The sequence below is a fragment of the Malurus melanocephalus genome, unplaced genomic scaffold, assembly GCF_030028575.1.
Source record: "Malurus melanocephalus ecotype Western Australia unplaced genomic scaffold, MMel_1.1 scaffold_700, whole genome shotgun sequence".
Classification (NCBI taxonomy): domain Eukaryota; kingdom Metazoa; phylum Chordata; class Aves; order Passeriformes; family Maluridae; genus Malurus; species Malurus melanocephalus.
Window position 1 is genome coordinate 84,108 of NW_026623932.1, and position 26,593 is coordinate 110,700.

Here is a 26,593-nt window from a genome sequence, read left to right on the forward strand (position 1 = left end):
TTTGCAGCTGAATTCATCCCTTCTCCCAGTGGGATCCTGCTCCAGATGCGTGGAAAGAAGGGGTTGAAGATAGAACTCACACTGAGCCACATCTTGTGCCAGCCAAGCTGGTGGTGGGAATTTCATCATTACTCACACAAAATATTRTGATTTCTGAACCCATTCCAGGATGGTGTTCCAGAGATGAGGAGCCTGGCATCCCTCTGGAGGAGGATGGGAAATGTGGAGCATCATCCAGCAAAAACCCTCCCACTCAGCACTGGGAAGGACCAGGAACAAACCTTGCCTTGCCACCTCCTGCAGATACATTCCTGGAGACCCCAAAATCCCATCCCCCCCCTTACTGGTGATTCTTGGATTTTCCCATGGAGGAGCTGAATTAGGAGAGGAGGAACCAGGGTAAACACTGGAGAAGCAGAAGCCGCTTTCTCTCATGTGTCGGAATTCCAGGAAGTTCTGCTCATCCTAAAAGCGCATTTTCCAAAAATTTTACTGACTTCCAAAGCAGATTAACACAGCTCTTCCTTCAGACTTCCAACCTGCAAACATTCCACCCCACCTCACAGTGGAATGTTTTTATTGGGAAGCTTCCAAGCTATTTCCTGCTTGGAAACAGGTGCGATGGATGGTCCAGAGGTCCTCCAGAGGCAGAGCATCCCTGAATCCCACTAAACACCTTCCCAATAGAGCATTGCTGCACTTCCATAATGGWAATGAGACTGGATTCATCATCAAATGATTTACAGGATGAGGAAAGAGTTGATAAAATAAGGGGACAAAATCTTTACACACAATTTGGGAACTGATACAAGGATATGCATCGAGATGGGAATCCTGACTGCTATTCCCAGTTTGGACTCYCAAGTCTTAACTAGTTTGGTGATTCACAAGAGAACTGGATCCCACCAAAACCCGTGGAGAGAAGCAGAGAATAACTTTTTTTTCTTGGAAAACGGGAGCAGCTCCAAGCAGAGGATGAGATTCTTACCTGGCTCATCCTCTGGTTCGTCCTCATCCCTCTCCACTTTGCAGCCCTGGGAACCAGGAGATTCCGGGGATCGSAGGGAGATGAAGGATGGCAGCTTTTGCAGGCAGCTGCTTGGCTTRGAGTCCTTCTCCTTCCAAAACTTCACATCTTGATCCGCACCAGAGGGTCCAGGAATTTCCCCATCATCCTGGAGCTGAGCTGGATCATTCCTGCAGGAGGCAAATGGGAATAATAATAAGGAAAAGTAAAACAATCCCACTTGGCAATGCTGGGCATGGCATCACATGCAGTGGAAGAGGCTTGCAGCTCCCAGGTTTCCATCCCATGTCATGCTGTATCCCTGATTTTCCTGGAGCCAGCACGGATCCAGCCATAGTTTCTCCCTCCTAAGTGGATTCCCTGTCCTGCCTTTCCCTGCAARGTTCCCAGCTCCTCAGATTCTTGTGGAGCTGCTGGGCTCCTGTTTGGGATCGAACAGAGGGAAGGGGAGATGGAGGGTGGGTGAGAGTCAGGATGGCTTGGAGATGTCCTGCTGGGCTTGGCTCATTCCCAGCCCTGCCACTCTCTTCCAGGCTAACTTGACACTCCAGCTCCTTTGACATCTCCCATGATGGTGCCAATAAAGGAAAATAAAACCCTCTGGARCAGCTTCCAAGCTGGGGCGTGCTCCCTTCCCRGCGGAGGACGCCAGGAGCCTCCCAACCAGCCAACCCTGCGCTCATTCCTCTTTCCCTAAAAAGAGCAAGGAGCTATTTTACAMCTCGTTCACACCGGGAACGTGAGCTGGGTGTCATTCCAAGGCTCTTCTGTCACCCGGGATAAGTTCGGAGAACCCGCGGAGCTGCTCGTCCCCCTCTGCTACCTTACAAGGCAGGGCCAGGATGAGGCCCAGGCCCAGACCATGGAGGATTCCAGGAGCATGGACCAGCCTGGCAAAGCTCCCAGGTCCCTCTCTTTCCATCCCACCTTCGCTCCCACCTCCCACTCCAAAAAGCCACGGAGAGCCAGGCACCGAAATYGATCCTTTCTGCTCCCACTGAGCAGGGCTTGGGAGATTTTGGCTTTTGAAGCCAATTTTCCATTTGGATTTAGTTTTAATTCCATTGGGATGTAGTTGTCCTGCAGGCAGGACTTGTGAGTGAGGACASAGGATGTGCCAAGCACAGGAAAATCCATCTCCTTGTGAGGATGAGGATCATTGCATTCATTATCAGCCTGTGGCCCCAAAAACATCAGGGAGAGCTCAGAGAGCTTCCAAGGATTATCCAAGGGCCCAGCCCRGCAACAAACTTTTCCAAAGTCTCTGTCCATCCCCAGTTTCCAYTTTGCCAGCCCCTTCAGGCCACGGAGAGTGCTCAGCTCTGCTCTCCAACACAAACTCAAGGGAGAGGGATTGTGTTTTCCAGTTTCTCATATCACTTTGGATAACCTGGACCCACTTTCAGCAGTGGAATCTCCATCAGGGCCTCTCCATCTCCAAGCGCAAAGTTTACAAAAGCCTCAGAGATACTTGGAGGTATCAAAGCCATGGATGGCACATTTCTAAGGGTGAATCCACACTTTTCCTCTCCATCAGCTGTTCCTCAAGCATGGACATTTCCCATCCCAAGCGTGGCTCCATCAGGAAGCACCACAGTGACCCACATCAACAACAYCTCCAAATAAACCAGGACATAGATGGAATACACTTGGAAGAGGAAAAATCTGGCGCAGATTGGGAAGAAAACAGTTAAATGCAGCAAAATGAACTCTTTCTTACCTACGTGACTCCTCCTGGAGCCGTCTCCACTTGGAAGGGGGGTTGTTGTGGGCTCCATCGTGTCCAGCCTGCTGTGAGTGACGTCTCTTCTGAGGGTGCAGGAGTTTGCACCGGGCACCCTTGGGACAGACGCCCTTCTTGGCAAAGTCRGGACAAACCAGTGTGTGCTTCTTCTTGCACTGTGAGGGAAAGAGGGAGCAGAGTTGGGAAAGAGGGAAAGGCAGGGAAAATCCTGTGGGAGCACAGGACTCTATAGCTGGGTTCCTTCGCCTGGCTAAAGGGAAAAAAACAAGGTGTTTTTGCTTCCTTCTCTGTATCAAGACACTGTTCCATGAAAAAAATGTTTCTAAAAAATAACATTCTGCTCTGGGACATTCCACACTTGCCCACGACTTTCCAAAGCTCTGATTTTATGGATCCAAACCACCAAAACCTTAACAGCAATGATTTACCCCTAGAGAGGTCCYAAAGAGGTTGACTGGGTTGGAGAAGCTGGTTTTGGTGAGGGCACAGGGTTTTGTTGTCGGATACATGCCTGGGATTTGGGAAAGAACCGGGAAGAGAAGGAACAAAGTCCTTTTAGTCCTTTTATTATGGGAYTGCTGCCTGGACCACCCTTCTGATGAAGATGGATGAGGGTTGGAGCTCAACCTGYTCTGCCCTTGGCTGATGCTCTCCCAATCCAAGGAAATTCAGCGTGGCCATGGAATGGGACTGCCAAAGCAACAGCACCGAGATGTTCATCCCTAAAAATGTTCGTGCACTCCCAGCTCCAGATTTTTGTGGCTCCCAGCAGCCAAGAGTGGTGCTGGTGGGAGTGAGGTGTCATCCAGCAYCCCAAAGCTTCCCCACAAGGTTTTCTGCTGAGAAATGGCACTTTTTGGCAGTGGGAAAGGCAGGAAGAGGAGATGCTTTCAGGCTGGGAATGCTGGTGGGAGGAAGGAAAAAGAACGGCCTCTCTCCGATCTCTGTTCCCATCAATCCAGAGAGCTCATCCCAGCATATCCCAAGGGATGAAGGGTGGGAGCAGATCCTGGACCCCCATGTGGACCCACTCCCACCCAGGATGCTCCATCCCACCCAGTTTGGCTTTCTGCATCACTCAATCCACCACACATGACACAACCAAGAATTCCCAGCTCTGACATCCATCCCCTTGTTGACCTTCTCCACGAGAAATGTGAGTCCTTCCACACTCGGATGCCCACATATCCAATTTCTCTACAGACACTCAAATTTTGGGGAAAACAAGATAAATCCATGGGAAGAGAAATACCCAGAGAGTTTCAGCACCACCACTCTGGCCTGTTTATAAAAATCCATATTCCYGATGACACGGGATGGAGGTCGGTTCCTGCCCTTTTAATTTAACTCGACTTTGGGGACATGGGAGCAGCTCCCCGTGCTGACCTTTGGGATTAAGCGGGATYCCTGCTGAGCTCTCTCCTTGAACAGCAGAAGGATTCGGCAGCTCTGTCGCCCGGGGCCGAGCGCTGAAGTCGGCAGCGGAGCAAGGAGCTGGTGTGCTGGAGGTTGGGGATGGTGCTGAGCAGCAGGAGGGCTGGGATCCACATGAACACACGGATGTGGGCTCGATGGGGGGGACAGGGCAGTGACAGTGCTGCTTTTCCACAAAAAAAACCCATTTAAAACCCCCATTCCTATGGTTTTCCACTTCTATTTGAAGAAGCTTGAAAGGGAAGTAGGTCAACAAGCCAGTGGGCAASTGGAAAGTAAAGCCAGGTCTGGACAGTGCCCAGCTTTGCCATTACTCCCAAATCGTGTGTTTCATAGAAATGTGGAATCATGGAATGCTTTGGGTTGGAAGTGACTTAAAAATCACCCAGTTCCAACCCCCTGTCATGGACAGGGACATCTTCCATCATCTCAGGTTGGGCCAAACCCCATCCAACCTGGACTTTGATATTTCCAGGGATGGGGCAGCCACAACTGCTCTGAAAATTCTATTCCAGGGTCTCTCCACCCTCATAGGGAAGAATTTCTTCCCAATATGCCACCTAACCCTGCCCTCTGGCAGTGGGATGCCATTCTACCTTCTCCTGTCACTCCATCTTTTGTCCAAAGTCCCTCTCCAGCTCTCTTGGAGCCCTTTTAGACACTAGGAGAGCCTCTAAAGTCTCGCTGAAACCTTCTTTTCCCCAGACTGGATACCCCCAGCTCTCCCAGCCTATCTCCACAGGATATTTTCTTCATTTTTTCCACTTCACCTGCAGACAGGATACATCCTGGACCAAAGAGAAATGCTTGGAAAAGGCAGCAACAGGACAGGAATTCAAATACAGGAATTTCTCCCMAAATATCAGTGAGCAGAAAAGCCAATCTTTCAACTTGATAACTTATTTTAAAATAAATAGAACAAAATTARGGAAGAGAAAAAAATAAAGAAACAGCCCAATAGGGATTCAAGACTGGGATGAACATGTGGGCTGAGCTTCCAAGCCCACTATGAAGAGACAATCCCAAAGAGGCACGGAATTGTGGGATTGGGCAAGCCCTTGGTGCCAGGTCCTGGTCTGACCTTTGCCAATTCCTGGAATCACAGAATATCCTTAGCTGGAAAGGACACCTAAGGATCAAGTCCAAATTTTGGCTCTGCTCAGGATGATCCCTGAAAAGGGATGTGAGATCTGCTTCTGTGTAGGGGTTTGCAGCACAAAATGGACTTGGAAAGGAGAAGAGCAGGAAAGAAGAGCCCTGACCTCAAAAAGCCACATGGATGCGTCACTGCTACACCGAGGAATTACGCTATTTTGGGAAAAGGCCAAGAAACGTGACTGCTCCTTCCCAGTGGGGCACCAATTACAAATCCCTGCKGGGTGGGACAGTGCCATGACCCCAGCAGGGCACCGGGATCAGGATGTACCACCTCCCCAGCCCCAACCTCCAAATGAATCCTTGGAGCAGCCCATGTTTATTGGCTCCATGGCAAAAAGATACTTAATAAAGAAAACAAACCGTGTGCGACTAATCCCGGGGCCGTGTCCCCAGCTCGGGTTTCTAATGGCTTTTCCACGCCGTTCCCGGCGCTCCGGCCGTTCTTCCGCAATGCCCCGTCCATCCACACTGTCCCAGGGCTGGGATGGTGAGGCTGGAATCGCCTCCAGAGGCTGGAAAAGCCCCTTCTGTTTATTTACAGCAGCTCTCCTGCTCTTGCCAGATCCGACACGCCGGGGCTGGGCTTCCGTAAGGAATTTTGCCGCCGGCCGCACGTCAGCCGGGGTGAAGTCGAGCGGGGCTGTGGGGTGGTGCTGGGGGCCATCTGATCCCTGCCACCTGTCGGGGTGGCTAATTATACCCCCCCGGGACCCCCGCCAGCCCACAGGTTGGGCCATAAAAAGGGAAAAAAGTCTGAACCCTTCCAACAGAGAGATGAGAAAACCCCACGGAATCCCTAAAAAGCCGCGGGGAGAAATCTCACCCCACTGCGGCTCTGCCAGGTGCTGATGAGGATGTCCCAAACCCGGTCTCCCCACTGTGGGGTTCCCCCAACAGCCTGTCCAGCAGCAGTGTCTGGGGTTGGGATGGTGCCCAGCTGGCAGATCTCGTGTCCAGGACTCCTCCCTGGCTGCCAAGACAGCTTTGGGTGCAATTCCAGGTGCTGCCAAGGATCCACAAGGCCTTAAATGGTCCAACGGGTCCCGATGTGCTCCAGGAGCGGGATGGGGATGAGGAGGTTTGCAGGGCCCAGCCTTCTTTAGCACGGAGCTGGCAAAGGAGGAGGCAGCAACTGGTGGAAGGTCCTGGCTCAGCCTTGGGAATGATGTTAATGAACATTTTCCACGAACAAGCTTGGCAGGAGGGGATGGAAGGGTGGGAGGAAGGTGTAGCTGGGTCACTGGGCCAACCAACAACCACCCACTGACCGCACAGGGTGGGGAGGACAGATCCCATCCGGCCTGGCATTCCTGGCTCCTGGAGCCAGGTTGAACTTCTCAAGTATCTCTGGGCTTAATCTTACCCCCTGCTCTTTTCCGAGCACTGGGGGACAGCAGGTGACAAGGGCTGGACTTCGATGGTCCTTGTGAGTCCCTTCCAACTCAGAATATTCTGATTCTGTGAAGAGATGATGAAGTGCTGGAGCATCTTCCCGCTTCCTTGGGATCCATGTCTGATGGACACAAGTYCCACCAACCTGACCTTCAGGGGAAGCGGAGCACTGAAATCCCCCAAAACTCAACTGCCTCAGCTCCAGTGTTTCCTACTTTTTAAAGCCTTCTCGAGCATCCATGCAGCTTTTGCCGGAGCTGTTCCAAGTATCCCCATGGCCCAGCAGTGGGATTAACAGACTGGATGGATGTCAGGCTGTTTTAATGTCCTAAGTGGCTGTTGGGAAGTGATGGCTGGAGGTGCCGGAGCCGTTTTGACGCCGCACTGAAGTGACAGCCAGTAAATGGCTTTTTTCCGATGGCTTTTTTATAATTGGGTGCAGATGGAATCTGCCTTTAAAAAAAATGAAAAAAAGAATCCCGGCTCCCTGTCATTAAAACCTGGAGGACAACACATCCGAACATCATCCAGAATGGAATAATGATAGAGGAATTTAACCAGCTTGGTTGTCTGAAGGAATTCACTCCAAAATAGGTTTCTGCCCTCAAAACAGAGTTTGGTGCTGCAAAATGCCTGTAGGGAAGCAATGACTCTTGATGGTCTTATGATCACAGGGATTTGGGATCTTAAAGCTCTCTAGGATCTCCCACAAATCCATAAACCCTCTCCTTTGGTATTTCCATGAAACAAAACAACATTTGAGCTAAAATACCTCTGGAGCTGGAGCAAGACCGGGATGGTGTTTTGAAAATCATTGGAAAAAACACATTTAAATTTAAAATCCTATTTAAGAGGAAGCAAAGCAGCTGGGAGGGGATCCCTGCTCATGRCAAGGGGCTGGAATGAGATGGTATTTAAAGCCTCTTCCAACCTAAACCAGCCTGCAATCCCAGGATTCTGTGAAACACTGGCACCACTCACGTGGCGTCACCTGCAAACTTGCCAAGGGGACATACAATCCCATTACATCATTAATAAAGGCATTAATTAGCACCGGTCCTAGTACAGACCCTTGAGGGACACTGGGTTCCACCAGACATCAGGTCATTGGCTGGAACTCTTCAAATACAGCGATCCAGAAAGTGAATTCCAAACCCAGCATCCACCCCTCCGTGGCAATGCCCATGGAATTCTGCACCATTTGGAGGAACCCCACTGCCATTAGGGACCTTCACGATCCCATCTGTCCCACCTCAAAACCAGTTCCACGTGGGCAACTCATTGATGGTAATTTCCAACCCCAAACCATCGCTGCTRGGTGTGGAGCGAGGCAGACACCAATCTCATCAAGGATATTCCCAACRGCATCATCTCCATTGGGGATGACAGCGCTCCAGCACCTGCCTGGTTCCAGGTGGCTCACGGAAGAACTCCAGTGGGATCCTGGGGTGTGTTGGGAAGAGCACTGCCAGCAAGGCGGGGAAGGTGATCCTGCCCCTCTCCTCRGCCCTGGTGAGGGGCATCTGGAGTGCTGTGTCCAGTTCTGGGCTCCTCAGGGCACRGAGCTCCTGAAGCAGGTCCAGAGGAGGACAATGAGGATGATGAAGGGACTGGAGCACCTCCAGTGGCGAAAGGTTGAGGGAGCTGGGGCTGTTCATCCTTGAAAAGAGACAGCTGAGAGGAGACCTCATCTCTGTCTGTCCTTTCTGCAGGGAGGGCTCAGAGAGGGACCAGGCTCTGCTCTGTGGGGCCCAGAAATGGGACAATAGGAATGGGCAGGAACTGATGCCCAGGAAGTTCCACCTGAACATGAGGAAGAACTYCCCTGGCGAGTGACCAAGCCTTGAACAGATTGTCCAGAGAGAGGGTGGAGTCTCCTTCCTGGGGATATTCCAGAACCCTCTGGATACAACCCTGTGCTCTGGGATGGCTCCACTGGAGMAKGKRGGTCRGACCAGAKGAYCCCACTGTGGTCCCTTCCAACCTGACCCATTCCGTGATCTTGGGAATCACCCACTGCCCACGGGACATGGGGATTTTCTGACAACAGAGAATAGGTCAGACCAAAGGGAGATTCCAGATGGGAAGCAAAGACCAATTCTGCTGGGTTTTGGTTTTATCTCTACAGAAGTTCAGGTTGAAATAAAGAACTATCAACCTCATCACCACATTCTCACTTTAGAGCTGTGATTCGGTGGCTCCTTTTCTCCCAAACTGCCCAATTTTCACATTTTGTGCACCACCTCCTTCTACAAAGATAGTAACGTGTAAGAAAGAGAAAATCACAGCCTGGGAGTTATCTTGGTGCTGTTATCAACAGTCCTGGGCTATTAAGCAGTTCCAGTTCGTCCTGATAAGCCCCGTTTTTACCGTAAGGATCGGAATTCTGTTTGGAGATGCTACAGTTAAATTAAAGGAGCAATAAGGACCCTCATTATGCCATTACCAACTACGAGATACAACTGGAAACCCACAAGATTTCCATCAAGATATACAGATAGGATTGGACATGGAAGAATCCTGATTGGTTTTAAACCTCTTCTGATGGCTACAAAGTGCTTCCAATGGGAAGATCCCATCGCCAGGACTGAGATTTATCAGAGATCATTGCCCCGAGGAGATGGACAGGGGCTCAACATTCCCAGCCAGGCCAGTGGGATGAGCCTGGATAGATTTCAGCTGGCTCAAATCCATCCTGGACACTACTGAYGACCTTAAAAACAGCCCCTACCACTAATTCTACACAGTTTTTATTTTCAATAAAAATTCCACTTACTCATCACTTTGGTGACTGAAGATATCTGTGAAACATTATGGGGGAAAAAAACCCAAATCAAGCTCCCAGTTAACATCTGTCAACYAGAGCCAAAATCGAGGATAAATGAAATAAAGTTGCTTTTGTAGTTGATTTTCATACAGCTGCAGTGGACTATAAAACAGCCATCAAAGGCAGAGCTCTCCATCAGCTATTTCCAAATTATTATTGAAACAGGGAATCGTTTAGTTTGGAAAATTCTGTTCCCCCAGCTCTGCCAAGGCCACCAAGTGCCATATCCACAGGGCTGTTAAATCCCTCCAGGAATGAGTATTCCACAACTTCCGGGGTCAGCCTGTGCCCAGGGTTGGACAACCTTTTGATCAAGAGTTCCTGAAGGAAAAGCCAAGTTGGTTGGGAGTCAACCTGGGATCAAAGGAGGCGAAAAAAAGACCCAGAAACACCAAGGTCTGATGATTGTGAGGAAATAAAAATTCTGGTGAACCAGAAAAACCAGCTGARAACTGAGAGAATGAGCCGTGTTGAGATTCACCTTTCCATGGTAAAAGATCCCAGGCTGCCCCTCTCCATCACTGGATACTTAGGAGAAGACTCCAAAGACATTAAATATTTATTGTTGTAATAGAGCACATGTGGCTTTTTCTAAAGAAATGTTAAATTGAATGTATCAGACACACAAAATAAGTTTCTGGTGGGAAATGGTTGAACTTCCACCAGAAAAGGAGAAAACAACCAACCAAACACATGAAAAACCACACAAGGAGGTCCCAGCTGAGAAAAAATCCCCACATTCGAGTTTTCTACAGCAAAATCAGGCAGCTGCCTCTGCAAAAAAAACACCATGCTCCACCTGGGGGAGGAAAATGGTTCTTCCCAAGGAAGCAGCACTTCCTCAAGCAGTGCTGTCCCTGCCCCTGTTTTTTCACATGGATAAGGCAGAAATCAGAGCTCTGGTGAAAGCTGTTGGTCCAATAAAAAGAAGGATTTTAGGAGACTGATGAGCAGCCCCAGCCTCTCAACTCAGAGGTTCCCTGGTCAAACATCACCACCACAAGGCTGGATGTGCCAGTCGGGATTCCAGAGGGACTGCCGGCAAACCAGCACACAGATCCCCTTCTTATCCATGATTTATTCCAGCCCATCTCTCATTGCTTTTTCAGGGAAGCCTCGTTGTTTAATCTCACTGTGTCTTACTGTTTAACAGTTCCCACGAGGGAACAATTTACCCACAGGCTCCAAGGCAGCCGATGGAAACAATCCGGAGAGAGGGATTTAATGCGGCTCCGGCGCTAATGGACACGGAGGGGGGAAGATTATTTAATACAAAACAATTTTCCAGACGCAGCAATAGAATCATTGAGTGGTTTGAGTTGAAATGATCTCATTCCAACTCCCTGCCATGGGCAGGGACACCTTCCACTCTCTCAGGTTGCTCCAAGCCCCGTCCAACCTGGCCTTGGACATTTCCAGGGACAGAGCAACCACAGCTTCTCTAGGGAACCCATGCCAGGGCCTCACTACCCTACCAGGGAGGAATTTCTTCCCAGTATCCCACCTAAATCTACCCCTCTCCATATTTTGTGCTGGTAAAGCAAATTCCAAGGCARCTGCTCCTTGGGATCATCCATGGATGAGCTCCCAGCTCCAGGCTCTGGGCCACACAGAGATCCCAGCCCATGGGATTTGGTTTGGGTTGGAAAGGTCTTTAAAGCCCATCCTTTTCCAACCCCCAGCCATGAGCATGGACACATTCCACTATCCCAGATTGCTTCAAGCCCCATTCAACCTGTCCTGGAATGCTTCCAGGGATGGGGAGTCCTCGATGTCTCCATCCAATGTGTCCTCCTTGTGCTGGGGTTGCATCACCACAGATGCATCGCTCACCAGTGCTGCCTCATCCCTCACATCCACCAGCCTCATCGCATCCTCTCTTAGAGAATTCCTGCTCCAAGCCCCTGCATGAGGCCCCAAATGGCAGGAGGCATGTGGTACCACAGAAGAACTTTGACTGTAGAGCAGCTCATTAAAACATCTTCAGAAAACCCTGGGGAGARCCAGCGAGAGGCCCAATTCCTCCCTCTCTTCCCACTTCCCTCTCAGCGCTTCCTCCAGTGCAGGTGGCCCACCCAGAGGGACCTCCCATCATGACCAGGGTGCCAGGGAAGGGCAGGGAGCTCCAGGAAAATTGGGACAGAGATCTCCAAGGTGGGAATTGCTCCATGGCTTTAAGGGACACGTATGACACTGTGTTTCGGGATGATCCCTCTAGGAAGCATACATGGCAGAAARACTTCCTAACCCATGACCAAGGAACCTATAGGAATGCTGGAAATCAAAGTCCTAGCTCTGCCACCAGCTCCCTTCTGGAAGCAGAATCCSAGAATCATTTAGGATGGAAAAGCTCTCCAAAATCACCAAGTCTGACTTTTGACCAATTAATTAATATTGGGGGGTTAATATTCCTTTAACAAAGGACATGATCATGGTCTCATAGAGGAGCTCTTCCCTGTCCCCAAGGGTGGACTTAGACCCTCTAGAGTCCACATTCCTGAAAAAAAGGACTTGGGAACGCAAAATTAATGCTTTCTCACTTAATTCTAAATTCTGGGTGAAGCCAGAGCGGGTCAGTCCCGGCATCATTTGGACAAAGAGCAGTTGGAATTACAGCCCATGGAACGGGTCAAAGGTGGATCAACTTGTCCTGAGAATCCTGCAAGACATCCTAGGCAGTACTTAAGAGACAACACCGCCAATGACACGCCATAAATTATGGATAATAATGGACATTTTTGATGGAGGTCTGCTAAAAATCAGGAATTGTGTTTCTCTGGCAGAGCATGAAGGAAAACATGACTGGGAGAAGAGCCCAGTATGCCAAGTATCAGCACAGAAAAACCTAAATTCCTAATTATGGATCACCCCCGTCGGAGTTCATCCACCAGGATGCTCCACCAGACTCACACACCTTTGCATTCCGCGCTCTCTGTGTTTCAAACCAACATTCCWCGGACAGGGAAAGGCAGAACAAGGGAAGATTTACTCCCATCCTAAATAATTCACAAGAAAAGGGACTGCGCATCTTTAACAAGCCATCGTTTTATGAAGCAAGGTTAACATTTTTCCTTGATTCAGTGGAATATTATAAACTCTCCGGGGTCCATTTGAGGACTTTCTACTTGGAGCAAAGGCACGGACTCAGCACTTTTTATATTATTTAGAGAATAAAATTAACCCTTAATGGCCCAAGCTGGAATTTCTCCTCCCCAGTTCAATATGGCCCGCTCAGCAATTTCTCCCCATATATAATTACAGGCTGCTATCCATCATCTGGAGGAGAATGCTTTCCCGACATTCCGAAAGTGACGCCGTAAGCACTTTTCCTAATAGAATAAATATTCTAAATATCTCTTTTATATTTTCATTTAAATTGGAATATTTTAAAAATAATTGTCGGGACCCTGCCTGCGTGGTTGGCGCTGYGCTGGAGGGAGGTGGCAGGATGCCTGTGTTTTCCTTCCCAGTGAATGTTTATCCTGCATCAAGTCCCCCTCCACGCGCTGCCACAAAAAGTAATTAGGCCCAGACTAATTTATTAGAGCTTCCCATCACCGCTGCTGATGTCCTGTTTTCTTTAAAAGYCTCGCTTTTGGCTTTTTTCCCCTTTTCTTTTTGGCTCGGTTTTTGCTCTTTGGTAGTTTCTCCTTGGGAAAGGATGGGGAAAACACGGGACGGGGTTTAGTGGGACTTGACAGTGCTGGGTTAAAAGCTGGGCTCAATGATTTTAAGAGGTCTTTTCCAGCCTAAATGAYCCCAGGATTCCATCCAMTGTTGTGTTTGGATTCTGGGACAGGCTGGTGGGATCTGAGCACCTACAGCTTCGCTTGATGGGTCGCACCTCTGCCACCAAGCGTTACTGGGATGGAGAAAAAGAGAAGAACCCTCTGGTGCATCTGTAGTTTTCMKGGGAAACTGTGCCAGGGYCTCACAGGGAAGAATTTCTTCCCAATTTCCCATCTAACCCTGCCCTCTGGCAGTGGGAAGCCATTTCCYCTYGTCCTGCTACTCYATTCCTTGTCCAAAWTCCCTCTCCTGCTGTGCTGGAGCCCCTTYAGGCACTGGAAGGAGCTCTGARGCCTCCCTGGAGCYTTCYYTTCTCCAGGYTGGAYATTCCCAGCTCTCCCAGCCTTGCTCCAGAGCAGAGGGGCTCCATCCCTYRGAGCAWCTCYRTGGCATCCTCTGGACTCACTCCAGCAGYTCCACATCCTCCTGCTGTCAGACCCCAGAGCTGGAGGCAGCTCTGCAGGTGGGTTTTCWCCTGASTGGGGCAGAGGGGCAGAATTCCCCCTTTCCTGCTGGTCACAGTWGTCCAAGGATGAGCAGAAATCCCACACCATAAACCATAACTCGTTTGGAAAATGGCAAAAGAGAGTCAGAGCAGTCACTCAGATTCCCAAGGGAACACCAGCATGGCCAATCCTCTCTCTTAGCCACGACACGAAAAATTTCGTGTTTCCCCAGATTCCTTCAGAATGGAAAATAGCAGCTGGCTCCAAGCCCTGCTCCAGGAAAACTGCTCCCACAAGCAGCTCCCCATTCCCTCGGACGCCAAAAGCTCATGGATGAGGCTGCAGCTGTCCCCAGGGTGCATGTGAAGTGCGTGGCTCCAAACCATGGAGCATTCCCAGGACCTGGAGGTGGCTCAAGGAATCCCCCAGGGACAGGTGGATGCTCAGCAAGGCTGGTCTTGCTCCTAAAACAAAGCCACAGGATTTAAGGCTCAAGTTTGTGGAAAATAAGCATTAATGCCTATGGATTTTCTAGGTAAAACAGGGAACTATAAGCCTTTTCCTTCCTTTTTCATCCATTTAAGTGAGGGATTTTCAGGGCAGGTGCTTCCTGTACAGACACCGGTAAGACAGACACACCATGGAGGCTTTTCCCAGGGAAACTCCAGCACTTGGATGAGCTGAAGCCTTTGATTTCTTTCCCTTTTTTCCCAACCAAATCACTTGGCCAAAAGCCTTTGGAAAAGCGCAGGGCTGCTGTTCATCACATCACATTCCAGCTCTTCCCTGTGGTGCTGCAGCTCAAAGGAAAGAACCTCACAGCTTCGGCTTTGGCCCCCAAGAGCAGGGATAAATCCCTCTTTACCTTTTCTCCCATGGGACAATATCCTTTGAGGAAATCCTGGCACACTTCTGCCTTCCTGGACACGTAGACGTGGCTGTAGGGGCAGTTGCTGTTGCTACAGATCCCCTTCAAGTAGTAGGAACACACCGGCATCTGCAAGAGGAGGAGAAATCTGTCAGCGTTCCCTAAACCCGTGACTCGGAATTATCGCAACCCCAGAACTGAAATAAAACCGTGACAAGTGAAAAATAAATAGAAATCTTTTGCCAGCCACCAATCCCTGAGGTATTTTTAGCTCTTCCATTGGTCTCCTGCAAGGCAGCTCCCTGGTATTACGTGTTCCCGGTGTTTGGATACGCCGGGAGCAAAGGCGCTTGCCTCAGCATCCTTCAGGATGCTGGAGAGAGGGTGAAAAGCTGGGAACTGCCACCAGGAAGAAAAYTCCCTCCCTGCACAGTGTAGGGAAGGGATGGGGGAGTGTCATAAACTCTGGGAACACCTTTCCCAAGGGATGATGAAGTGATGGAGATGGGAAYAGCAGTGCAGGGATCGCACCCAGGCCGGCTGGTGAATTCTGGCTGTCACAAAGGTCGGAACAGCATCCTGGGGGTGTTTCCCATTTGGCTCTTTTGTGGATAYGGAGCTGGCTGGAATAGGGGTTTGATAAAGGCTCCAAAAGGTGCGTYCTAGGAAGGGAAAAAAGCACCTCCTCAAGGATTTTGGGAGGGCTGCGTCATTCCAAGGCATTATCCTGGAACCCCTCCAGGGCTGTGACGACTGTCCCTGTGTGCTGGGCCAGGCATGCTCCAGGAGGGAGGGAAAGGAGGAGGAGAGCCCGGGTTCCTGCCATGAGCACTGGAGCAGGAGGGCAGTGGGATACACAGAGCAGAGCCCTGATCCCGCACTCCCTCATTCCTGAGCTTCCGCCTCGTGACAGCCGACGGGGAAAACCGACGGAGCACGGATTCTCCTCATCGTCCTCGAAGCACAAACTTCACCTTCTGCCAGCTGTTATCATTAAAAACAAATTACCAGCCTGCTRCCATATTTCAGCATCCTTAACTCACCGGCTCCCACCGGCAGCTTCCTGCTTCCCACCCCGTACCAGGCAGCTGCCACCAGGAACGTGCACTTCCCAAAGGTCCGGCTCCTCCTGCTTCTCCATCCTGAATTTCCTTGCTGCTTTGCATGGTATTGATCCCTCCATTCACCCCAGCAGCATCCTGGTCCCAMCAGTTCGAGCATCCCCAACTAATATTTACAATTCTGCAATAACCATGGCCGGGGCTATCCAGAAAAAAATCCCTTATCCCTGAAGGGCACATTAAGGGTTGAACTAAATTGCCTCGCTGGAGGCCGAGAGGAAAGAAAACAAAGGGTGCTTTAAAAGAGGAGAGTTTATTTTTAATTGTCTTTTAACTGCAGACATTAACATAAAGGACAGGGCTCTGGGGCGATCTTTGGCGGTGCTGGTGGTGTGACCGTAAACGATTCCCTTAATGTAGTTTTTGATATAGAGCCCAAATTAGCTCTAATAAAAAGGGATAATAAAGGCAGCTCTCCGACAAAAATAAACTCCTCCTCGCTGTCAAGCCCGAGCCATTATCAAGAGGAAGCAGCGCTCTCATTTCAATTAACCTTGTTTGCACCCCAGCACGTCCACACAAATAACAATAACATTAATTCAAGGCACTGGGGCGCTGCAGCCGCCTTCGACAGCTTTGACTCTCTACAAGCTCTGGAGGCAGCAGCTAAATGAACCCGAAACTCCACGTGAGCCTCCAAATTGCTCACAACTGAGTTTTGAAGCTCTATTAGGGAGAAAAATGCTGATTCTTTCCGAGTTCCTCAAGGGGAAAAGCTGTTGGAACAGCAGCGGGCGGCTGCTCGAGTCCCGGCCTCTTGCAACCTTCGCTTCCTTCACATTTCCTGGCTTCTCCCTGTTGCTGGGATGTGTCAGTGGCTCTGATCCATCGAGGAGAAATTCCCTGTGTGTCACTTCAGTGGATGATCCTCATTGAGGGCTCTGCCCGCGTCTCCTGTGGAGCAAAATTCCTCAAGCGGAGAGGGCCTGGCACAGGTTTCCAGSAGAAGCTGTGGTTGCTCCATCCCTGGAAGGGTCCAAGACCAGTTTSGATGGGCYTTGGAGCAACCTGGRGTAGTGGAAAGTGTCCCTGYCCACRGCAGGGGGTGGAACAAAAAGAGCTTTCCCTCWTCTCCAGGCTCTTTTCTCCATGGTGGAAACCACTGAAATTTGGATCTGAAAAGCTCTGTGACCATCTGGAGCTGTTCTCCATCCCAGAGACCATTCCCTGTTTGGAGCAAGGGGTTTGCTGCTTAGGATGGGGAAAATCTCACTGGCGCTGTGGCAGCAGAATCCATGTAGTTTCCCATAAAAAACAGCGATTTTTCCCATTGAAAATAGTGATTATTGCCATGTTTCAGTGGGGAAACTGAGGCATGGGGGTGCACCAAGGTTGAGAAACAGTTTCGTCCTGATACCAAGAGCCAAGCCCTGCAATTCCTTGATCCTTCACCTCCTGGATCGGACACCCCATCCCAGTAAAATCTCACCACAGTGAGACACACAAAAACAACTGAAGCTTCTCAAATGAAAAGTTTTTGGGGTGTCCCCTCTCCAATAATCACAAAATGAAACCAAGAGGACCAACAAAATCARGAATCCCAAACCCCCATGTCATCATTGACCACAAGGAAAAAAAAAAACCAACATGAAGCACATTAAAACTTCAATTCAAACAGCCAAAACCCACCCATGCACAATTCCTCATCTGAGGAAAAGGTGGGATTTGCTCCAAAAAACCCAGGATCAGGAGGAAAACTGCTTCCTTGCTTCCTTCCTTCCTTCACCTTCAGCTCTGATAAATGAGGGGAAAACCACCTTTGCCAAGTTAATGGGGAGCTCCAGGACTTGGAAAGCCAAGTTGCCTCTTGCTTTGGGAAGCAGCATTCCTGTAGCAATAAATCACCCAGGAACAAGTTTGAACTCCGTGGAGGAGGCTGTTTCTCTTCCAGCCCTTGCTGATGACAAGGTGGCAAACAGGGAGACCTTTGAACCACCCTCAGGGCGGTTAATGCTGTGAAAAATAATCCCCTTTCCCCACGGAGTGTGGCAGGAAAAACGTGCTCCAAAATAATTTCAGAGCTGGCACCTGACTGCTTTGATTCTGGCCTGTTAATTAATGATTCATCTTGAGTTTAGGTGATGCTTCGTTAGCTCAGGATAAAGGTGAGATGGGCTGAGGTCACTGCATCCCATGGGATCCCATCCCAGGGATTCTGTCCCCAAAATGCTATTGGCAAACAGCTCCTCAATGTGGTCATTCCTTTTTAATTCAGTTTTATTCCCACGAAATTATCACTATTCTTCCCTAATCGGTAACGTGCTGCTAAAAGTTTTGGTTTCCATYGTTCTCCATTTATCCACCCAGAACAGAGCCCAGTAGACAAATTTTGGGGGGCTCCTTGAGGGGCCAAGACACACCAGCGCTCCTGGAGGGGAAACTGAGGCCACATCCCTACCAACAAATTAAACACACCAAGGAATATTCCTGGCTATGGAGACCACAAACTCATCCACATCCAACCATCAGATCCTTTGGTGGGTAAACCACCAACTCCAACAGTTCCTTGGGCATGTCCTGAGGCTCATCCAGGTTTTTGCCCTGGGACCTTCTAAAATTCCATTTAATATGAAGTTTATGAAGGATGAATTTCAATCCTTCAGCTCAGAGGTGCAGGCAGAGGGCTGCACATCATTTACTTGGATGACAAGAAGTTGTTGCCCTCACTAATTAAAAAAATTCTGGATAAAGCAACAGCTAAGCCCACAGCAAAACTTCCTTCATTCTTGGCTTCTTCATTTCTGAAGCCTGACTCTGTTTAGAGGATAAAAAAACCCCAAACTGTCCTTTTTTCCATCTATCAATCCTCATCCCCATTCCTGTGCTGACAAACCACGAGCCAGGGAATGCAGCTGTCCCTGTCCCTGTTTTATGTACTCGTGATTAAGTGACTCTGAAGAGAAATCCATGTAAAAAACATCTGGCGCTCCGTGTCTCCTTCGGAGCGACTTCCCGGATAAATTACGAGCTCCCCACGGACAAAGAACGTGCCTCAGGCACCTTGGATTCTGGTTTAGAGTCTCCAAAGCCACATCCAAGTGGAGATCCCACTAAACACAGGCTGAAGTGCTAAATCATCCCTGATARACCCAAAATAAAAACCCCAAATCATTTTTCCACCTCATGTATTTAAACCASTGAGCAACAAATACATCAGAAAGGTGGAAACCAATGAACTCCAAAGTTGTTCTGTTGTGTTTCAACCTGATTTTGCTKCCTAACTTCTTAGAAAGTTTAATTTATACCTCCAAGACCAATTGAAACCTCTGATATCCTCTGACCTGCACACAGAGGGATTTCCAGGGAAATTGGATCTTASGGAAGTAGGGAAGAATTAGACACAACTAAATGGACTTGATGATCTTGGAGGTCTAAAAAGACCTCAGAGGTCTTTTCTAGACCTCCTTCTGTTTTAGAACCATAGGCTGGGGAGGCCCTGGCACAGGTTGCCTGGAGAAGCTGTGGCTGCCCCATSCTTGGAATGTCCAAGGCCAGGTTGGATGGGGCTYGGAGCAACCTGGGATAGTGGAAGCTGTCCCTGCCCRTGGYCAAGAGAGGCTCCTTCCAGCCATGGCTCTGTCATGATTTAGGAGTCTGAACAGCTCAACAACAAAACTCCAAACTCAGCCAGAAGAGGAAGAACCTTCCTACAACCACCCCCTCACACCCAGAGCCACATTCCCATTGGGAAGTCCCACAGACCTTGTCTTTGGACACCTTGTGGGAAAATGGACAGGTCCCATCTGTCTTCTTGCAAGTGCCACGGAGAAACCTAGAGGTAAAAGCAGATGGAGAGGGTTGGACACAGGGTGGGTCACAAAAYACATGGTTTGACACAAATACACCCCCTAAATGAGCACAGATCCCTCTCATTAGAGGAGCAGATGATGATTCCTCATAGATTTTATCCTTTCATCACATCTGGCTGCTCATTTAGCAGGTAGAGCAATGAAACCCAAAATTCAGAGATGATGCTCCCAGAAGGAGGAAGGTCCTTCCTAGAGCCCTGATTGCTTCAGGTTGCCCTGAGAGGTCATGGATTTCCCATTCCTGGAAGTGCTCAAGGACAAGCTGGACAAGGCTTGGAGCAACCTGGGATAGTGGAAGAGGGCAGGGGGTTGGACTGGACACTTTCCAACCTAAACCCTTCCACAATTGTATGATCCCATTCCATGAGATGCTGGATGAAGCTCCAGGTGTGAGTGAGTGGCCAATGACCAGGCCAATGAACAGGAGGAGCAAAGACAGGCCCAGAACAGGAACCGAGATCCGAAAGCCTGTGAGGTTGTTTGGAGTCAGAGTTTTCCTAAGAGTGACCAATGTGAGAGCAGATTAACAAGAATTTAAAAATTATGAGGGAAAACTAAAGAATGGGATTGGAGCTGAAGCCACCAGGATGAGGAGATACAAAACTGGGAGAAATCAGTGTTGTCCTCCAGTGATCCATGGAAACAGAGCGGGATGGAGACACAAATGACCTCAAGGAGCACAATTCCTGAAACAGGCACGGAGTTACAGGATTTGTTAAGGGAGAATGAGTGAGAAGGAGTAAAATAAGTTAAAAAAAAACAATAAATCACTTTTCCCTTCTCTACGGTTTCTTATTGAGCTTTGATCAACTTCCAAGTGATTCCAGCACAGCAGCAATTTTATGGAGAAATTACTCCAGGAGTTCATCAGTGGAGTTGGCTTTTCTGCACTTTTTAAATGACTCATAATAGAGTTTAATCAACTCTTGGGCAGGTCTAATGAGCTGCCAACAATGATCAGCTCTCCTGGAATAAATCACCGACTCTCGGAGCTGCACGACGTCACAAGCTGAGGGATTCAAACCTCAAATGGATCTGAGGAATGCTGGTGAAGGAATCACCCAGAGTGCAGTCAGGGCAGGGGCTCATGTCACCCAGCCCAGAAAAGCAGGCTCCAATGGAACCTCAGGGACCCTTCCAGTGCCTAAAGGGGCTTCAAGAGAGACAAAGAGGGATTTGGGAAAAGGGATGGAGTGACAGGACAAGSGGGAATGGCTTCCCACTGCCAGAGGGCAGCGTTAGATGGGAAATTGGAAATTTTTCCCAGTGAGAGTGGTGAGGCCCTGGAATGGAATTCCCAGAGAAGCTGTGGCTGCCCCATCCCTGAAAGTGTTTCAGGCCAGGTTGGACAGGGCTTGGAGCACCCTGGGATAGTGGAAGCTGTCCCTGCCCATGGCAGAAGGTTAAAATTCAATCCACTTTCAGATCCCTTCCAATCAAAACAATTCCACATTTCTCTGGCTTTTTCTTGTCCTTGTCCTTCCAACCCAAGAGCGCAGAACCCACGCCTGACCCAGAGCTCTCATCCTTGCTGTCCTACATCTCTGCCATCACTTTGCTTCCCTTTGGAATACCCCACAAGGAAACACCAAAGCCAACCAATGTCCCACTTTCCCACGATTCCATGCCCATCCCTACCTGGTGCAGACGGCCACTTTCTCCGGATCRTGGATGTAGGGGCAGTTCTCGCCCCGATTGCACTTCCCAAAGCGGTTGTAGTACATGCAATATTCCTTCTTTTTCTTCTTCTGCTTGGCTTGACGGATGATGGCCAAGCTCCGCTGCACGGCGCGGCTGAAGGAGAAAGAGGGACAGGGTCAGGGAAAACTTCCAACTCCAACACAGCCATGACGTGGAGACGACACCTCAACAGCACCAGAAACCATGGAGGAGCCCACCTTTGGAGAGTGAAATATTCAGGGAGTTCATGCTCACAAGCCATTAAGTATTTTTAATTTTTGGCCAATTTTACCCCRAATCCTTAAAAATCTGCAAGGTAACACCAAGGGCACCAGTGAGATCCCTTCCCACCTCCATAACTCTGATTCTCCCCTCGGATTTTATGAGCATGGAGTTTCCCACGCTTTTGGGGGAATATATGGTGAGGAAGGAAACATCTTCTCCTCGTGTAGCACAGGATGCCAAGGCTGAATGATTTGGAGAGGCTCTTCAGCACATGTCCCACCAGCTGGGCCTGCTGCTATTCATGGCCTTCAAGCAGGCACCTGCTCACAGACCTCAAAAAATGAGGACCTACATGATGGCCACAGGAACAAAAAGTACAAAGAGCAGAGAAACTCCTTTTTAATCACCTGGTCCCACTAGAAACTACTTAAGGAGCTCAGAAGTTGCTTAGCACATGTTTTCCATGAGCTTCCAGCTGGAGAGGGAATCATCCAGTGGCTCCAGGACCAGGTGGAAGAGGGGAAGGGTTGAGATTGAGGTGAACAGAAACAAAGGAGGGCATGTCAGATCTCTCTGAGCAGATAATCTGGTGGTAGAGCAGGGCCAACTGCAGTTTTCAGAGGACACAATGCATCATCCATGAAAAATACAAGTTCAAGGAATTTATTTTTGGAGGAAATGCACATTTTAACCTCTGTAATTGTTGGTTGTCTGCAGCTCCTGGGTTAAAAGGAGGTGCAGGGCTAAATGCAAGGTCCTGGATTTGTGTTGAGTAATCCCGAGCACAAATCCAGGCTGGGGGGAGAATGGATGAAGAGGAGCCCTGAGGAGAAGGACTTGAGGGTGTTGATGGATGAGAAGCTCCACAAGACCCATYCACAGGAACCCAGAAATTCCCTCATGCCCTGGGCTCATCCCACATTGTGAGCAGCAGGAAAATTGGAATTCTGACCCTCAGCCCTGCTCAGGTGAGATCCCACCTGGAACTGTGCCTCCAGCCCTGGGGTCCAACAGCAGAAGGACCTGGAACTGATGGAACRGGTCCWGAGGAGGCCAYGGAGATGCTCCAAGGGATGRAGCCYCTCTGCTCTGRAGCCAGGCTGGGAGAGCTGGGAATGTCCAGCCTGGMRMAGGGAAGGATCCAGGAAGACCTCAGAGCYCSTTCCAGGGTCTAAAGGAGCTCCAGGAGAGCTGGAGAAGGACCTTGGACAAGGGTCTGGAGTGCCAGGACAAGGGGGAATGGTTTCCCACTGCCAGAGGGCAGGCATAGCTCAGATGTTGGGAAGAAATSCTTCCCTGTGAGGGTGGGGAAGCCCTGGCTGAGCCTACAACAACCTYGAAGTAGAAGCTGAGGAAAAGCAGCAGCCAGAGCTTCACCAAATCATCATCCAGTTCCAGAGCTGCTCCTCAAGTTCCTGACTCCTCCTTCTGAGCATAATTCTGAAGATGGAGCACATCATTCCCGCTTTGCACAAATACAGACCTGGCCATGTATCGGGACGTGGAGGATCTGTTCAGGCCAGGTGGAGAAATCCCAGGACTGGGTGTGGAGTGCAATCTCAGTGCTGGAAAGAGAGGAAAATATGGATCATTGCTTGGAATCAAGAAATTTTGCAGGAATTCACACAGCCCTCAGCACCCTAGGTCCACAAAAATGATAAGAGGGATGGAGTCCCTCGGTTATGAGGAAAAGCTGTGAGAGCTGGGAATGTTCAGACTGGAGAAGAAAAGGATCCAGGGAGAACTCAGAGCTCCTTCCAGTGACTAAAGGGGCTCCAGGAGAGCTGGACAGGGACTGGGGGCAAGGGATGGAGTGACAGGACACAGGGAATGGCTCCCCACTGCCAGAGGGCAGGGACAGATGGGATATTGGGAAGAAATTCTTCCCTGGGAAGGTGGGGAGGCCCTGGCACAGGTTTTCCAGTGAAGCTGTGGCTGCTTCATCCCCGGAAATGTCCAAGGCCAGGTTGGACAGGGCTTGGAGCAACCTGGGATAGTGGAAGGTGTCCCTGCCCAATGCAGGGGTTTGGAATGAGGTGATTCTTAAGGCCCCTTTCAACCCAAACCATTCCATGATTCCTCAATTTTTTCCCAAAGCATGGAACTCCCAGAGCACCCATGAGTGATGATGCTCCTTAGGGACTCCGCACATCTCCTGGTACCTCTGGAGCAGCCCAGGCAGAAGTGCCCCTTGCCAGCCCCAAATCCACCAGGAATTTTTTCCCTTAGCACCCAAACGTGTCAGAACACTTCCTCAAGCAAACCCCATGCTTCCACGATCAATCCAACAAATTTCCACGCTTGGCTCAGCCGCTTCTTGCAGCCGGACGGGAAAGCCCAGCACAAACTCCTGTCAGTGCAAGCATGGAATTAAATCATCCTTGACTGGTGCAGGGATGAATGAATGGGAAAGAAAGGCTGGGTTTCAGTTTTCCAGGTGGGATGAGAGCAGYTCAGTCACTCACCTGCCAGCCCGGGCATGTTGGGAAGTGAGTGAGTGGAATTTGATAGTGCGGCACCGCGAGCTGTCACTCGGCTGCCGGCGTCGGCAAAGCCCCATCTGTTCCCTCTGCACATCAAATTCCATCAATGGGGCATTTGAGCCATCACTGAGAGGGTTTTTTTCCCTGTTTTTTAAAATTCCTTCTTGTCCCAGGCTGTAGGAGCATCTTTTTCAGTGCTACAATAAACATTCATCAACTTTGGGATGCTCTGAGGCCACTGAAGCATCTCCAGTTAAGAGCAAGGTTGACTTCCCAAATGATGCAAGGAGAAAGCCCCAAATAAAAATCCAACCCTTAGGGTAGGGCTGGAGCAYCCTCAGCCCTCTGGAATTCTGTTTAATATTCCTTAAAGCAATTCCCATTAAAACAACCTGACAACCACATCTTGGAATCAGGGAATCATGGAATGGTCAGGGCTGGAAGGGACCTTAAAGATCGTCTTGGTTACAAAAAGGAATCACTAAAGAGATGAAGATAATAAAAAAAGGGGGCAACAGCTTCCTGCCTGTGGGTTGGAATTTTTATGGAGAAAAAATACACCCATGGAATGATTTTTTTTTTGGGGGGGGGGGACAGGTTTCTCCAGTTTTTATCTTCTAGCAAGAAGCCATGCTATAACACGATGTGCATTTCCCATTCCAGGAATTAACTCACATCCCAAAGGCCGTTTAACTACCCAAGATCTGGTCCCATCCACAGCAAATTCCATGCTGGATGCATCCAGACCTGGCAAAGCACCTAAAAGCTGGCAAAGAAACCCCTCCATCAACATTTTCCCACTCCCTAATTATTCACCCCATGTGCAAATCCTCCCCCAAATCACTAGAAAATCGCCCATATTTCTCTAAGAGGAGCCAACTCAGGAAACTTCTGTAATTCCACATTTCATCCATTGGGATTTATGGAGAAAACTCAGGCTCTGGCACGAGACTATTTCTGGAAGCTTTTGCATCGTGGAAAAGAAGTTTAAATACAAGTGAAAGCTTTGTGAGTGTCAAAGCAGCAAGGAAGAGAGTGCAGGAGAGGGGGTTTGATATTCCAGACTTTTCGGGAGGTCCAAGGAGCCTAAATTTGGATTTTTAGTAYGGTTGCCAACTCAAGATTCCCAGCTGGACTCACTACAAGAGCTTTGCTTCAATAAATACATTAATAAATAAATATTCCTGGCATTAGTAGAGGGTGCGTTATTGAAATTGGGGTGAAACTGGGCCATCAAAAGACMCTGGAAAATGGGACAAGGGTTAAATTCTGGCATTGGGAGCCGAAATTTGCTGCAGTCTGGCCTAAATTAAACAAAAAGCTGAAACAATGCCCCCAGGGCTCGACTTTGGGAGCCTTGTTTGCTCCAGACAAAACACTGGGCACATCCCAGTCCCAGATCTGTCCCGTTTTTCTCCTCAATTGCTTCCCAGCCGGGGAGAACATCGGGATGCAGTGATGCTGTCAGATCGGGAGAGTGACTCCCACATCCTCGGCATTGCCAAAGTCCCTCACTAAGGAAATTTAAATAAGAGCCACTGCAAGTTCTTCCCCTGTGCACACTGCCAGGCAGCAAGCACAGAACAGAAAGGGGAGAAAAATCAGAAAAATAAGAAAAGCTGCTGGGGGGAGCAGCAAGAACTGCACATTAAGGGCTTTTGAAGYGATTATGCCCAGCACGGTGGCGTCAGCCGGGATATTTTCCAGCCGGCAGAAGGGACAGGTGGATTTCTCTCCCCCTTTCCCGACGATTCAGTCGCTCGGAAGAGCATCATCYGTAAGGAAACCCACAGCCCGTGCAAACGGGGTTGTTCCTCGTAATGCATCATCCCAACCCGACGCTGGCAGCTCCGGTGGCTCGCGGTGAGAAGTGATTGTTGTTCCCAATCCAGCCGGGAGGCTCCGCGCGTCTCTCCGGAGGGAGCGGGAGCTGTCATGTTCATTAAATGCATGATTACAGCTATGATTAATAGCGGGGGCTGYAGCCTAACTCTTTCTTTTTTTCCTCCCCGCTCCTCGGAAGGAATATGCAGCCAAGCGGTCCCGCCGGTGTTTTCCGTGGCGTTCAGCTCAACGCTTGAAATCCCAGCTTTTGATGGAAAAGGGGAAAAAGGCAGAGTTTCTCCTTGTCAAACGAAAAATGCTTAAAACGAGCAGGTCAGATGCTGTGCCTCTCCACCAACATCCATTAAGTTAATCATCCTTATCCCTTTTCACCCTTAATCCCAAAACTCAGCTCTAGAGGGTCCAGGTCCATTCCCTGCACTCTGGGGTTTTTTTTTTTTCATAACCCCAAAACACAGCTCAAAGCTCAAGGTCCCTCTTCACCAGGGATGAGATTTCCCTTGGCAGCCCAGGAATTGCACTCAGGRGCGACACTGAGCTTTCCAGCATTCCCACATGGATATCTGGATGCWCCCATCCAATCTAGCCCCCCTGCTCAACTCCCCATCATCCAAGGGCTTGGGATGTGACAAACACGCCCTGAAAGAAACATTCCAAATATTCCTTTGCATTACAATTTGGCTGCAAGCATCACAGTTAATTATCACCTGCTTAATTATTTAAGAAGGACTTTACTCCTCCTAGG

At 49.4% G+C, this 26,593-nt stretch overlaps 1 protein-coding gene across 1 annotated transcript in view; it reads right to left on the reverse strand.

Annotated features, from left to right (window-relative positions):
* ZC3H3 (zinc finger CCCH-type containing 3) overlaps positions 1-26,593 on the reverse strand; it is a 125,037-nt gene that overhangs the window by 8,141 nt on the left and 90,303 nt on the right. The window contains exons 5-10 of the mRNA XM_057384332.1: positions 23,004-23,085; positions 21,254-21,409; positions 19,509-19,578; positions 14,683-14,814; positions 2,748-2,926; positions 989-1,197 (exon numbers count right to left, since the gene is read on the reverse strand). Of these exons, the coding sequence (XP_057240315.1) occupies positions 989-1,197; positions 2,748-2,926; positions 14,683-14,814; positions 19,509-19,578; positions 21,254-21,409; positions 23,004-23,085 (828 nt within the window). The remainder of the gene's footprint in view (positions 1-988; positions 1,198-2,747; positions 2,927-14,682; positions 14,815-19,508; positions 19,579-21,253; positions 21,410-23,003; positions 23,086-26,593) is intronic.